The 15,645-nt window shown below is 36.1% G+C and overlaps 1 protein-coding gene across 2 annotated transcripts in view; it reads left to right on the top strand.

Moving 5' to 3' along the window:
• Positions 1–15,645, top strand: part of BUB1B (BUB1 mitotic checkpoint serine/threonine kinase B) — a 51,139-nt gene that overhangs the window by 12,039 nt on the left and 23,455 nt on the right. Inside the window, exons 1-5 of one of the 2 annotated variants that reach the window (XM_045450053.1) lie at positions 2,733–2,751; positions 3,801–3,997; positions 11,798–11,967; positions 13,076–13,290; positions 13,463–13,554. In XM_045450053.1, coding sequence (XP_045306009.1) covers positions 3,828–3,997; positions 11,798–11,967; positions 13,076–13,290; positions 13,463–13,554 — 647 coding nt within the window. In that variant the 5' untranslated portion in view covers positions 2,733–2,751; positions 3,801–3,827. Of the gene's footprint in view, positions 1–2,732; positions 2,752–3,800; positions 3,998–11,797; positions 11,968–13,075; positions 13,291–13,462; positions 13,555–15,645 lie in introns of those variants that run through there. The other variant, XM_045450052.1, reaches the window with a different exon arrangement.

Below are 15,645 nucleotides of genomic sequence, written 5' to 3'. Positions count from 1 at the left end.
TTGAGAGCTTATCTTAAACTTCAAATAGGGACTCCTAGGTGGCTCAGTAGGTTAAGCATCCTCCACTTGTGCTCTATCTCTCTCTCTCTCTCAAAAATAAATAAACATTAAAAAAAAAAAAATGTTCAGGGGCACCTGGGTGCCTCAGTTGGTTAAGCATCCGACTTCAGCTCAGGTCATGACCTGCTGTTCCCAAGTTCAAGCCCTGCATTGGGCTCTGTGCTGACAGCTCAGAGCCTGGAGCCTGTTTCAGATTCTGTGTCTTCCTCTCTCCCTCTCTGCCACTCCCCACTTGCGCTCTCTCTCTTCCTCTCAAAAATAAACACTAAAAAGAAATTTTAAAAAAAACCTTCAAATATTACTAATAAAGGAAATTAGGTAAATCCTGAAGGCATACTCTATCTTGGTTTCCGTAGGACATTTGACATATTTTGGCGTCATTATTGACAAGTTGGAGAAATTATCTTAGAAATATCAGTGATAGGAATTTATGACAAAGGATGATATCCAAAGAATGCTAAACAGATTTATTAGCATGGGGACTATGGTCCCTGGTAGCATGCTGATGGATTTTGTTTTTCATTCTATCCTATATAATACTCTTAACTTATATAATGTTCTTATGTGTGATTTATTAAAGGTTTGGACTAGATAAACCTCTAAAGTAACTCTTAATCCTAGATTCTATGATTATATTTACTTGGAACTATTAAAAGTAACAATTGGAATAATTTTTCTGTTTGTAAATGCTAACCTGGTGCTGGTACTAAAGAGTAATGACATTGTCATAACATAAACAGCATAGTCTAGACCAGTGCTACTGAAAGAATGGTCCATGGAGTGTTCAAGATAAAAGTTCCAAATAAGCATTTAGAGGTTTGGTTAACAAATTTGACATTACCACAACATCCAAACACATCATCATTTTTCTAGTGACTTCTATTTCTATTGTAATTTTTAAAAATACCAGTCAACAATGGAATGGAAACTTTAAACACACACACACCGAAACTGGCCCCTTTACCACAGGCAGTCTAGTCTGAGAAGTACTGGTCTAGACACCCCTCATATTCAAATGATCAGCAATAATTGGAACATAGTAGATAGTTAGCAAGCATATTTATCTATTTTGCTGTTTTTATTTTTTCCCTTATGGTCAAGAGGAGTAACAGTTGGGTTCTTCACTCTACTCCTTTCTTTTGCTTTGCAGAAAACTTTCTCCACTCCAAGAGTTATTTTTATAAGGAATGACTACAATCTAGCTAAGGAAAAATTTGTTCTTAGAAAATATCCAGGATTTTGAGTTAAAAGTATAAAATTGTTTTAGTTGGCTTGTTAGGGTTTACCAAAAAGATTTATTTAACTTTTGGATATATTAATCTAACCATGTGGTCCTTTTATTTATGTTATTTCTTAAGTGATCTCATTCAGCACTCTGGAATAACCTGATCTTTATTGGCTGTTTTATGCTGAACCAGAGCTATTCAGAAAGCCATTAACAAGTGCAGTCAATGTTAACCTTTATTTATGTAGTAACAGATATCAGGGACCAGATCTGATACTGATAACATATTCAGAATTATAACTTTGCTTGAATCACCATCACTATGGGAAAGCATCACTAATTGGGATAAGGAGAGAACTCCATTTACTGACTTACTACAAAATTAAACTATAGGGGCGCCAGGGTGGCGCAGTCGGTTAAGCGTCCGACTTCAGCCAGGTCACGATCTCGCGGTCAGTGAGTTCGAGCCCCGCGTCAGGCTCTGGGCTGACGCTCAGAGCCTGGAGCCTGTTCCCGATTCTGTGTCTCCCTCTCTCTCTGCCCCTCCCCCGTTCATGCTCTGTCTCTCTCTCTGTCCCAAAAATAAATAAAAAAAAAAAGTTGGAAAAAAAAATTAAAAAAAAAAAATTAAACTATAAAATATTAATTGTTTTTGTCAAAGATATAAGTGGAGCATTTCATTTATTCAACCTTTTTCTACCAGACCCTGGTTAGGAACTGGAGATATAGTGGATAGCAATGTTTTGTGCCTTTGTGGAGCCTACTTTATTGGGAAAGACAGATGTTAAGCATTTAATTGTCACAAAAGAGAAAGAGAGAACTATCGAGTTGTGTAGAAAGGAATACATAGAATGAGGACTTAACCTAGGCCAGACAATCAGGAGAGATGAGAAAAACTATATTTAGTAAATAAACAGGAGAAAATGTTAGCCTGCTTAGTAGTATAATAACTCCTAATTAGGATACTGAAATGCCATTTTTATATGAAATTAGAAACTTAAAATAGGTATTTTCTGTGAAATTAGTATTTGGGAATAATTACTAGCATTTTAAATTTGTATAACCCTTTTAGAAAGCAATTTGTTACTTTTTTTTTTTTTTTTTCAACGTTTATTTATTTTTGGGACAGAGAGAGACAGAGCATGAACGGGGGAGGGGCAGAGAGAGAGGGAGACACAGAATCGGAAACAGGCTCCAGGCTCTGAGCCATCAGCCCAGAGCCCGACGCGGGGCTCGAACTCACGGACCACGAGATCGTGACCTGGCTGAAGTTGGATGCTTAACCGACTGCGCCACCCAGGCGCCCCAATTTGTTACTTTTTAACATAGTTCTACTTCTAGAAATTTATCTTAAGGGAATAATATAAAACATGAAATGTGGTGTGCATGAAGATATTTGTTACAGGGGCGCCTGGTGGGTGTGGGGGCTCAGTCAGTGAAGCCTCTGACTCTTAATTTCAGCTCAGGTCATTGTCTCATGGTTTGTTGGTTCAGGCCCCACATCAGGCTCTGTGCTGGCAGTGCAGAGCCTGCTTGGGATTCTCTCTCTCTCCCTCTCTCTCTCTGCCCCTCTCCCAATTGCATATGCACTCTCTCTCTGTCTCTCAAATAGACTTAAAAGAAAATATTTTAAAAAAAGATATTTGTCATAGAATTATTTTCTATCTGGGTAAAGTAGAAGCTGTATATCCAAAAAATAGGGGAATGGTTAAATGATGGAAGGTTACTAGATAGAACATTATTCATCCATCTGAAAGTGATAAAGAGTAAGCAGAAGCATGGAAAAATGAACCCTGAACTGCTAAGTGAAATTAAAATTTCCTTATGATTAAAACTTTATAAATGATAAAAATCCTTTTATGCTATTTAAAATGATATATGTTCCTTTTTTTTCCTTAAGGGAAAAAAAGACTGAAGAAAATATGTCAAACTGTTAATGGTACAGGATTTTTATTGACATGTTCCCCCACCTTCTTACTACTAGAATTGTCTACATTATAGCTGGTCTTAAAAGATCGCTTGTAAAATGCAGATTTGACCATATCATTCCTTTGCTTAGAGTTCTCCCACAGGAACACACATGCATTGGGTATCAGGTAAATTTAAAATCGATTAGCTTGACATTTAAGACCTGTCACACCTTTTTTTCCCAAACTCCTGTCTTGTCTGATCCCCACAAACTTCTAGTCTTCTCTGTCTTTGCTTATACTATTTTCTCTGTCTGGAATGCCTTTCCATTGCCATTTTCTACCAGATATAAGTCTATTCCTCCTTGAGGGCCACACTCAAATGTCATACCTTCTTGAAGTCTTCTCATCCCTTTTTCTTACAACTTAATCTCTTCTGTCTACTTTTTAGGTCTTCCCAGTATAGCCCTTATAACGTTATATTATAATAAATACATATTTTTTCAATGCAGAAACTACATATAGTAATGCCAGTGATTTTTTTAGCACATAATAGACAGTAAATGAATAGAAATTGGTTAACTATTAATGCTTTTAATTTGTTACAGGGGCATTTATGCAATGAGCCTCTGGATATGTACAGTTACTTACACAACCAAGGGATTGGTGTTTCACTTGCTCAGTTCTATATCTCATGGGCTGAAGAATATGAAGCTAGAGAAAACTTTAAGAAAGCAGATAAGATATTTCAGGAAGGGATTCAACAGAAGGCTGAGCCACTGGAACGACTGCAGTCACAGCACCGGTAAACTTCTCTGGAGCTTGTCTTTACTCTTTAAAACTAATAAATATAAATAGTTGTTTTTGCATCTGAATAAAATGCTCCCCATGGCAAGTTTACTTAATTACTATTTAATTTTTTAAAAGATCTATTTAAATATTTTTTATTTAACATATAGTAAAATTTGTTTGGTGTATAGTTTTCACAATTGAATAAGGACATGTAACCATTACTGACCAAAATATCCAATAGTTCCATTGCTCCATAGAATTTCTTTATGCTCTCCCTTTGTAGTTCAACACTTAGGCTCACTCCCAATCCCTGGTAACCACTGATCTGTTTTCCAGCCCAGTAGTTTTGCCTTTTCCATGATATCATATACATTGCATCATATAGTATGTGTGGCGTTTTGAGTGTGTCTGCTTTCATTTAGCATAATGCATTTCAGTTATTAAATTGGTTCTACTTTAAAGATGGATTTTATATGTATAGTCTGAATACCAGTCTTTTGTTAGATATGTGACTTGTAAATCTTTTCTCCCAGATTAACTGTTGACTATGTTTTTTCTTTGTCTATTTTTTTTTTTTAACGTTTTATTTATTTTTGAGACAGAGAGAGACAGAGCATGAATGGGGGAGGGGCAGAGAGAGAGGGAGACACAGAATCGGAAGCAGGCTCCAGGCTCTGAGCCATCAGCCCAGAGCCCGACACGGGGCTCGAACTCACAGACCGTGAGATCGTGACCTGAGCTGAAGTCGGCCGCTTAACCGACTGAGCCACCCAGGCGCCCCTGACTATGTTTTTTCTTAACGGTGTTTTATAGAACAAAAGTTTTTAATTTCGGAGAATTCTAAAATCAATTATTTAAAAGAAAAGAAAAGAAATTATTTTTTTGTATGGATCATGCCCTTGGTATGTCTGAGAGCTCTGTTTAGCAAAAAGTTGCAAAGATTTTCTCCTAAGTTTTCATCTTGAAGTTTAAAAAAAATTTTTTTTATTTGAATATAGTTGATACACAATGTTACATTAGTTTCAGGTGTATAACATAGGACAAATTTATACCTTATGCTGTGCTCACTGCAAGTATAGGTACTGTAGCTCTCCATACAAAGCCATTATAATAGTATTGACTGTATTTCTTATGCTGTACCTTTTATTCCCATGACTTATTCATTACATAACTGGAAGCCTGTGTCTCCCTCTCACCCATTTCCCCCTTTCCCCCAACTCCCTCCTCTGGCAGCCATCAGTTTGTTCTCTGTATTTATAGGTCTGATTCTGCTATTTGTTTGATTGTTCTTTTTTTTTTCTTTTAGATTCCGCATGAGTGGAATCATACGGTATTTCTCTTTCTCAGTCTGACTTAGATCACTTAGCATAATAGGCTGTCGGTCCATCCATGTTGTATCAGTGGCACCATCATGCTTTTTTATGGCTGTGCAATCCATTACGCATATATATATATACCTTCCTTATCTATTTGTCTATCAATAGACATTTAGGTTGCCTTCTATTTCTTGCTATTGTCAATAATGCTGCAATAAACATAGGTGTGCATATATCCTTTCGAATTAATATTTTCATTTCCTTTGGGTAAATAAACACCCAGAAGTGAAATTATTGGACTGTATGGCATTTTTGTGGTTAATTTTTTGAGGAACCTCCATACTGTTTTCCACAGTGGCTATACTTATTTACATTCCCACCAACAGTGTGGGAGGGTTCCTTTTTCTCCACATTGTCATCAACACTTTTATTTCTTGTCTTTTTGAATTTAGCCATTCTGACAAGTGTCAGGTGATATCTCATTGTGGTTTTGATTTGCATTTTTCTTTTTTTTTTTTTTTTTGTCTATTTATTTTTGAGAGACAGAGCATGAGCGGAGGAAGGGCAGAGAGAGAGACAGAGACATAGAGTCTGAAGCAGGCTTCAGGCTCTGAGCTGTCAGCACAGAGCAGGCTCGTGGCTCGAACTCACGAACCGTGAGATCATGCCCTCAGCCGAAGTCAGACGCTTAACCAACTGAGCCACCCAGGCGCCCCTGATTTGCATTTTTTCTGATGCTGAGTGATGTTGACCGTCTTTCCATGTGTCTGTTGGCCATCTGTATATCTTTGGAAAAATGTCTATTCAGGTCCTATGCCCATTTTAAAATCAGAATGTTTGTTTTTTTGGTATTGAGTTCTGTAAATTTTTGTATATATTTTGGATATTAACCCTTTATTGGAGATGTCATTTGCAAATATCTTCTCCCATTCAATAGGTTGCCTTTTTGTTTTTTGATGGTTTCCTTTGCTGTGCAAAAGCTTTTTATTTTGATGTAGTCCCATAGTTTATTTTCATCTTGAAATTCTTATAGTTTTACTTTTTACATACAGATCTCTGATCCATTATGAGTTAATTTTTGTATAAGGTATTGATCAAGATTCTTTTTTTGCATATGAACCTCCATTTGTTCTTGTGCCCCTTGTTGAAAAGACTTTCTCCATTGAATTGACTTTGCACCTGTGTCATCATATTTGAGGGGTGCCTGGGTGGCTCAGCCAGTTAAATGTTCCACTTTGGCTAGGGTCATGATTTCACTGTTTGTGGGATGGAGCCCTACATAGTGCTCTGCGCTGGCAGTGCAGAGCCTGCTTGCGATTCTCTCTTTCCCTCTGCCCCTTCCCTGCTTGTGCTTGTGCTCCAGTGTGCGTGCATGTGTGCGCTCTCTCTCAAATAAGTAAACATTTAAAAAACTTATATTTGACATTAAAAAGTTATATTTGTGCAGTTATTTCCATTTCTCTATTTTGTTCTTTTGATCTATGTATTCATTAGTGTATATCACAGTATCTAGATTACTGTAGCTTTATTTGTAAGTCTAGAAATCAAATAACAGGAGACCTCCAACTTTGTTCTTCTTTTAGCTTCTTTTTAACTAGAGTTCCTAGGGGCGCCTGGGTGGCTCAGTCGGTTGAGCATAGGACTTTGGCTCAGGTCATGATCTCATGGTTTGTGAATTCGAGCCCTGTGTCGGGCTCTGTGCTGACAGCTCAGGGCCTGGAGCCTGCTTTGGATTCTGTGTCTCCCTCTCTCTCTGCCCCTCCCCTGCTTATGCTCTGTCTCTCTCTCTCTCAAAAATAAATAAACATTAAAAAAATTTTTTTTAAATAAATAACTAGAGTTCCTTTGACTTTCTGTACAAATTTTAGAATCCGCTTTCTGGGATTTTGATTAGTATTGAGCATGAATTTGGTATAGTTCTCCTTTTATTTAGATCTTTGATTTCTTTGAGTAAGCTTTGAAAGTGTTTTGGAGGGGGGGAGGGGCGGAGAGCAGTGCAGAGCCTGATGTGGGGGGCTCAAACTCTCAAATGGATTGTGACCTGAGCCGAAGTGGCATGCTTAACCGACTGAGCCACCCAGGCACCCCATGGTAGTATTTGTGTTTGAGGAATTGATTCGTTTCATCTATTAGTTTATGAGCATAGAGTTGTTTATAGTATTCCTTTATTTTCCTTTTAGTGCCTGTAGGTTATGTAGTGACCTCCCCTCTTTCATTCCTGATATTGGTAATTGTGTCTTCTCCTTTTTCTCCTAGTCTGGTTAGAAGTTTATCAATTTTATTGATCTTTTTAGAGAACCAGCTTTGGTTTTATTGCTTTTTCTCAATTAGTTTTCTCTTCTTATTTTTATTAATTTCTCCTCTTTATTATTTCCTTCTTTGTGCTTTCTTTGAGTTTAATTTGCTCTTTTTCTAGTATAAGGTGACAAGTTAGATCAACTGATCTAGATCTTTCTTTTCTAATATAAAAAATTTCTTTTCAAGCACTGCTTTAGCTATCCCCCACAAATTTTGATACAATACTATATTTTTATTTTCACTCAGCTCAAAAATTTCTGATTTCCCTTATGTTGTCCCTTTGACCTGTGGGTTATTTAAAAGTATATAAATTTAATTAAGAAATATTCAGAGATTTTTCAGATGTCTCTCTGTTACTGATTTCTAGTTTAATTCCATTATGGTTAGAGAACATAATTTGTATGTTTTCAGTTTTTTTAAATTTATTAAGTTTTGTCGTATGGCCCAGAATATGGTCTGTCATTGGTGAATATTCCATGGACACTTGAAAAATATGTGTTTTGTGCTGTTTGGCAATGTAATGTTTTTTAAATGTTATTTAGGTCTGTTGTGGTCTTCTGTTTCCTTGCTGATTTTCTGCTTATTCTATCAGTTACTCAGAGAAGAATTTTGAATTCCCTTTTATTGTGAATTTGTCTCTTCTTTAAGTCCCATTTTTTTGCTTTATATATTTTGAAGTTCTGAAGGATACATATTTAGAATTGATCCCTTTATCATGATATAATAACTACAGTATCTTTATCCTTGGTTATATACACTTTGAAGTCTTCTTGGTCTGATATTAATATAGCTACTCTGGCTTTCTTTTGTTTATATGATATATCATTTCTCTTTCTTTTCTTTTCTTTTTTTTTTTTTAACAGTTTTAGAGTTGTGTGACCATCACCACAATCTAATTTTAGAACATTTTTAACACCCCAACATGAACCCCATACTCATTTGCAGTCACTCCCTATTCCCTCTCACCCACTTCCAGACAGAGGCTTTCTGTCTCTAGGTTTGCCTATTCTAGGCATTGCACATAAATGGAATCCTGCATTATGTAGTCTTTTGTGACTGGCTTCTTTCACTTAGCCTAATCTTTTGCAGGTTCATCCCAGTATATTCATCATTGATGAACATAGTTGTATTATATATTAATATTTTATTCCTTTTTATTGCTCAGTAATATGTCATTCTGTGGATAGACCAGATTTTGTTTATCCATTCATTCATTAATGAGCATTTAGATAGTTTCCATTTTTTGGCTTTTGTGAAATACTGCTGCAAACATTCATGATACAGGCTTTTGTATGGATTTTCTTTAATTTTTATCTTATCTATGTCTTTTTATTTAAAGTGGGTTTCTTATACACAGCAAATAGTTGAGTCTTGTTTCTCAGCTCTCACAGTGTCTGTTTTTAAATGGTGTGTTTAGAACATTTACTTTAATTATTAATTTTGTTGGATTTAGATCTATTATTTTATTATTTGTTTCCAATTTGTTCTCTTTTATTCCTTCCTCTATTGCCCATTTCCTGCCTTCTTTTGGATTGTCTGAATATTTTTTAATATTTCATTTTAATTTATTTTATTGGCTTTTTTGTCTGTTACTATTTTTTTAGTGGTTGCTCCAGGGTATATTATAAACATGCGTAACCTCTAATAGTCTGCTCAGAGGTAATATATTACCACTTCAAGTAAAATATAGAAGCTTTATAACCATATAGGTCCCTTTATCTTCCCTACTTTTTTGATACACTTGTCATATGTATTATTACATCTAAATACACTGAAAACCCCACTAGACAATGTTATAATTTTTGCTTTCAACAGCCTTACATATTTTAAAGAACTTTGGAGGAAAATGGTCTTTTGTATGTATCATTTCTCTTTCTTCATTCCTGAAGCCCCAAGTTCTCCTCTAGTATAATTTCTCTTTAGCCCAAAGATGTTTGGCCATTCATTTAGAGTGAGCCTATGGCCAATAAATTCCCTTAGTTTTTCTTCATCTAAGAATGTCTTCATTTCATTTTAATTCCTAAAAGATATTTCCAATGGATGTAGAATTCTGGGTCAACAGTTCTTTTCTTTTGGTGTTTTAAAGATGTTGTTGCACTGTCTTCTGGATTGCATGATTTCTGATGAGAAATCTGTGGTCATTTGATTGGTTCCTTCTCTATATGTATTGTGTTGATTTTCTCTGGGTGCATTTAAGATTTTTGCTTTTAACATTATTATTCAGAAATTTGATTATGGTGTGTCTAGGTGTGATTACCCTTGCATTTAATCCATTTGCGGTTTACGGAGCTTTTTGAATTTATAAATGTATGCCTTTTACAAAATTTTAAAAATTTTTACCCCTTCTTTGAAAATGTTTTTTCTGTACTTACTATATCTCTTTTTCTGGGACTTCAATTACACATATATTAGACCTTTTGATATTGTTCCATAGCTCCCTGAAGCTGTCTTTTTTGTTGTTTTAGTTTTTAATTTTTTAACCTTTTTTCTTTCTGTTCTTCAGAGTGGCTAGTTTTTATTCATTTGTCTTCAGGTTCATTTACTCTTTCCTCAGCCATCTCCAGTCTGATATTGAGTCCATCCAGTAATTTTTTTATTTCACATAATGTGTTTTTCAGGTCTAAATTCTCCATTTGATTCTTTTTTATAGTTTCTGTGTCTCTGCTGAGAACTTCTGTTTTTTTTATTCCTTTCAAATATTTTTACCTTTATCTCATGGAGCATTGTTATAATAACTGCTTTTAAATCTCTGTGTGAAAATTCCCAGCACCTAGGTTATCTTGATATTGATATGTGTTGCTTGCCTTTTCCTTTGAGAATTGATCACATTTTACTGGTTCTTGGTCTGTCAGGTAATTTTGGATTATATCCTGGACATTGATCCTGATACTATGTTATTAGACTCTGAGTTCTGTTGATTGGTATTCTCTGGAGAACGTTGACACTTTTGTCTTAGAAGGCAACCAACCTTCAGATATCCTAAGTTCTTTCTTATGTAGATAGTGGTTCCATTGTTAGTTCAGTTTTCAAGACCTTTGGGTCTATCCCATGTGTAGGCTGCTCAGGGGTTAGTCTAGGACTTGGGTCATGGTTTATATCATAGTTCAGTCCTCAAAGCCTTTTCTGTGCTGCTTGGGGCCTGCCCTGTGCATACATAGCTTAGAACTGAGTCCAGGGCTTGTGCCAATTCATGTAGAGAATTAGGAGATCTTAAGTTCATCCTTCTTAAGTTCATCCTCTCTAATATCTCTGCCACATTCATTGGCCCGCAGAGTCCCCTTTTCCAAGTATTCTGGCCAGAAAGATGAGGTTTTAGCTTCCCACACCATCATGGCAACAATTTTAAACCACAAGAGAAAAAAGAAGAAGAAAAAAAAAAAAAAACAGGAAACAACCCTGTGTGGGTTGTTTCTTCAAGTTTGACTCCTCTCTACAGTCCACTTGCTTTTGTTTACTTTGCAGAAGCCTCAGTTGCTTTTTTTGTAGTTTGTTTAGAGTTTTAAATTCTACCCAGTGAGAGAGAGGCTACCATGGCCTTACTCCGTTTTGGCCAGTACTCTCAGTTTATTCTATATTTTTTTGTTTTTTTATTTTTTCTTTTTAAACTCTTTTGATAATACTTAAGGCTTTGGCAGCAGGACAGGAAGTTTAATCTTCAAACTTCTGCCAGCTTTGCTAAAGTAAAATGTCATGTGGGATACATCTTCATTTGATATGGTTTAGGAAAAAATGGTATAGAGGGGAGAGTGTGCATAGAGAGAGAAAGAGACATAGACAGTGACAAAATAGATGTAGCAAGATGTTAACAGTTGGTGAATCTAGGTGAGGAGTATATGGGTGTTCATTTACACTTGCAATAATTTGTATGTGTAAGCTCTGTAATAAAATGTTGATGGGGAACTCTGATTTTAATAAATTCTTTAATCTTAGTCACCCTGCTCTGATCCTCAGATCAACCTAATGGTGCGCTTTAGAGTATGCTAATTGGTCAAACTTGGACATTTAAAGGGGAGGCTAAACCATTCTATTCCAAACCTTCTCTCTGATTTCAAGGTAGCTTTCTTTATTTCTGACATAATAAACATTTTCTGTGGGCTATTCCTCTATATTTCTTCTCCCTTGTTTCAACAAGTTAGATATTTGATTCTGTGAGTAGTGTTCATCTCCCCGAGAGTTAATTGTCCATTCTCTTACTTTAGACAATTTCAAGCTCGAGTGTCTCGGCAAACTGTGTTGGCACTTGAGAAAGAAGAGGAAGAGGAAGTATTTGGATCTTCTGTACCACAACGAAGCACACTGGCTGAACTAAAAAGCAAAGGGAAAAAGACAGCTAGAGCTCCAATCAGCCGTGTAGGAGGTGCTCTCAAGGGTAAGTTTGTTAAGTGTTATTATGGGAAGCTCTTAGTCTCAGGTGGTGGGCAAATTATGTAAAGAGATAACGTACAAATATATATGTGGATACTGTCCTAGTTTTCTGAATACTAGGTAGCAAAAAGAAGGAAGTCTTCAGAGAGCTGAGATTACAGTATGCAGTAAAACCAAAACATGTCAGCAATTTTGTGTCTTAATTAAGAAAAACCTAATATATAGGAAGCATCAAGAGTTTCTGAACTTGAGTTGTTAGTTGGAAGAAGATATTCAATAATACAGCTAGTATTGTCAGATTAAACTTACTTAAAACCAAAGCCTCAGAGAATGTGTTAATATGGTCTTCAAGCTTTTTGGGGGCCAGAAATTAGACTCTCCTTTGTGCACATAAAGATGATTAACCATGGGCTTTTTTTTTTTTTTTTTTTTTTTTTAATTCACTACGTTTAGGGAAGTTTTAGATTTACAGCAAAATTGGGCAGAAAGTATAGAGAGCAATAAGCTTTTACTACATTTATAGCAGTTAGACCTATAGACCAGAATTTTGAAAAATCTCTAACTCCTTTCCTGGTATTAACTTACCATTATTCAAAATGTATCCTAGAATTAGTGTATAGGGAGTATATAGACCTAAAGAATATTTCATCCAGATCATACTGAAGCTTGGTTGTAATAAAGAACCCCGTAACAGAGAGCACCACTAATAAATGGGCTAATTTGTCTTCTCTAGATTCAGCACATTGCAGCTTATTTGCATTGAGAAAAATTTTAAATTGAAAAATGACAATTTAGGTTAGGTTAATCTCTGAGAAAACTAGACAATGTTAGAATGGTGACTGAAGGAAGAGGTAGAATTTTTTAAAATATCTATAAATAAAAGATTGGAAGTGAGGGAAAGGAGGGGCAGTATAAGTAACAAACAGAATGGATTCAAAAGTTAGTAATTCGATTCATTTAAGGTTTTAAAATATTATTATTTTAAAAAATCTCTTTGTTTCTATGGTAGTAGAAGTAATCGCCTTGATTTGAGGAATGATTGGGTATACTTTACCTGGCATCTAGATTGATAATTAAAGATTTTACTTAAACTTTTAATGTTTTTCTCCTAGCTCCAAACCAGAACAGAGGACTCCAAAATCCAGTTCCTCAACAGATGCAAAGTAATTCCAGAGTTACTATTTTTGATGAAAATGCTGATGAAGCCTCTAGAGCAGAGTTGTCTAAGCCTACAGCTCAGCCATGGATAGCACGCCCTGTGTCCAGGGCCAAGGAGAACGAGCTGCAAGCAGGCCCATGGAACACAGGCAGGCCTTTGGAAAACAGGGTAAGGACTTTTGGATCCAGTGTATTTGCACACATAACACAGACTTCACATTTTGAGTAGAGAAGTAGTTTCAGCATCTCTTTTAATTCCTCTTGAATAATTAGGCATGGTCTGCATATATTGTGTTAGAATGGAACACTGTGGTAATTTTCATTTTCTTCTGCATCGCCAGACTCGTGGCAGTGCGGCTTCTGTGACAGCAGTACCTTCTCTGCTTCCCAGTTTTACTCCATATGTTGAAGAAACTGCACAACAGCCAGTTATGTGAGTTTGATTTCCAGACATTTTGAGGTGGAAATTATTAACAGTGAGCAGGGACACCTATCTTGGTTCCCAAGGGCATTTCCTTCTTTGTGGAGATGAAAGTAACCAGACACATTTTGTTTTCTTTCTTCTTTTTTTTTTTTTAATGTTTATTTATTTATTTTTGAGAGAGAGAGAGAGAGAGAGATAAGAGAGCAAGCGGGGGAGGGACAGAGAGGGAGGGAGATACAGAATCCAAAACAGCTTCCAGGCTCTGAGCTGGCATCCCAGAGCCCGACACGGGGCTCAAAACCCACAAACTGTGAGATCATGACCTGAGCCGAAGTCCAGCACTTAACCGACTGAGCGAGCCACCCAAACTCCCCCTTATTTTATTATTATTTTTTTTTTAAGATTGTTTGACCATTCTGGTTCCCTTGCAATTCCATTTGAATTTTAGGATCATCTTGGTAATTTCTGCAAAATAGCCAGCTGGGATTGTGATATAGATTGTGCTCTGAATCTGTAGATCAATTTAATGAATATTGCCATCTTAGTAATATTAAATCTTCAGATCCATGGACATGGTATATCTCTTATTTATATCTTCTTTCATTTCTTTCAACAGTGTTTCATAGTTTTCAGAATAAAATTTTACACTTTTTATTATTTTTTTAAATTTTTTAAATGTTTATTTATTTTTGAGACAGCACATGTGGGAGAGGGGCAGAGAGAGGGGACAGAGGATCCAAAGTGGGCTCTGTGCTGACAGCAGCAAGCCCAATTGTGGGGCTTGAACTCACAAACTGCGAGATCATGACCTGAGCTGAAATTGGACTCAACTGACTGAACCACCCAGGTGCCCCGAAGTTTTACACTTTTTAAAAAAATGAGTAGATGTTATTTTTTGAGCTTAGATTTATAGAAAAATTGTACAGCATTCCCATGTACTTCCTCCTCAACCCTGCACACAATTCTACCTATTAACATCTTGCATCAGTGTGATTCATTTGTTGTAATTGATGCACCAATATTGGTATATTATTAACTAAAGTTTATAGTTTATTAGTACTCCAGTGTGTTCTACAGTTCTATGAGTTTTTCATGTGTCCATCATTACAGTGTCACATGAGTAGTTTCACTGCCCTAAAACTTCCCTGCATTACAGTAGTTCATTTATCCCTCCCTCAACTCCCTGGCAACCACAGATCTTTAAATAGTCTTTATAGGGGCGCCTGGGTGGCTCAGTCGGTTAAGCGTCCGACTTCAACTCAGGTCACGATCTCGCGGTCCGTGAGTTTGAGCCCCTTGTCAGGCTCTGGGCTGATGGCTCAGAGCCTGGAGCCTGCTTCCGATTTTGTGTCTCCCTCTCTCTCTGCCCCTCCCCCGTTCATGCTCTGTCTCTCTCTGTCTCAAAAATAAATAAACATTAAAAAAATTAAAAAAAAATTAAAAAAATAAATTGTCTTTATAGTTCCGCCTTTTCCCAGAAGTCCTATAGTTGGAAAGAAAAAAACAGTATGTAAGCTTTCCAGACTGGCTTTTCTCAGTAATATGAATTTAAGGTTTCTTCATGTCTTTTTGTGGCATAGTAGCTCATTTATTTTTAGTGCTGAATGATATTCCATTGTATGGATATTTATCCATTTATGGGAGGACATCTTGCTTGCTTCCAATTTTGGCAATTATGAATAAAGTCACTATAAATACCTTAGTGCAGAGTTTTATATAGACATAAATTTTCAACTCATATAGCTGGATTCGATTTTAAGGCTAAGTTTATCTTTGTAAGAAAGTGCCAAACTATCTTCCAAAGTGGCTGTACCATGTTGCATTCATTCATACCAGCAATGGTATGATAGTTCCTAATCCTCCACATCCTTGTCAGCATTTGGTGTTGTCAGTATTTTAGATTTTAACCATTCTAGTAGATATGTTATGGTATCTCATTATTGTTTTAATTTGTAATTCCCTGATAATATATGATTGAGCATCATTTATGTGCTTGCTTGCCATCTGTATATTTTCTTTGGTGTCTAGTCACATTTCTTTTTTAAAAATTATTCTGAAATACTTCATTCTTTTGGTGCTATTGTAAATACAAATGTTCTC

The sequence above is a fragment of the Leopardus geoffroyi genome, chromosome B3, assembly GCF_018350155.1.
Source record: "Leopardus geoffroyi isolate Oge1 chromosome B3, O.geoffroyi_Oge1_pat1.0, whole genome shotgun sequence".
NCBI lineage: Eukaryota > Metazoa > Chordata > Mammalia > Carnivora > Felidae > Leopardus > Leopardus geoffroyi.
Note: the sequence above shows the minus strand (reverse complement) of the source record. Positions and strands in the feature narration are given on the sequence as shown.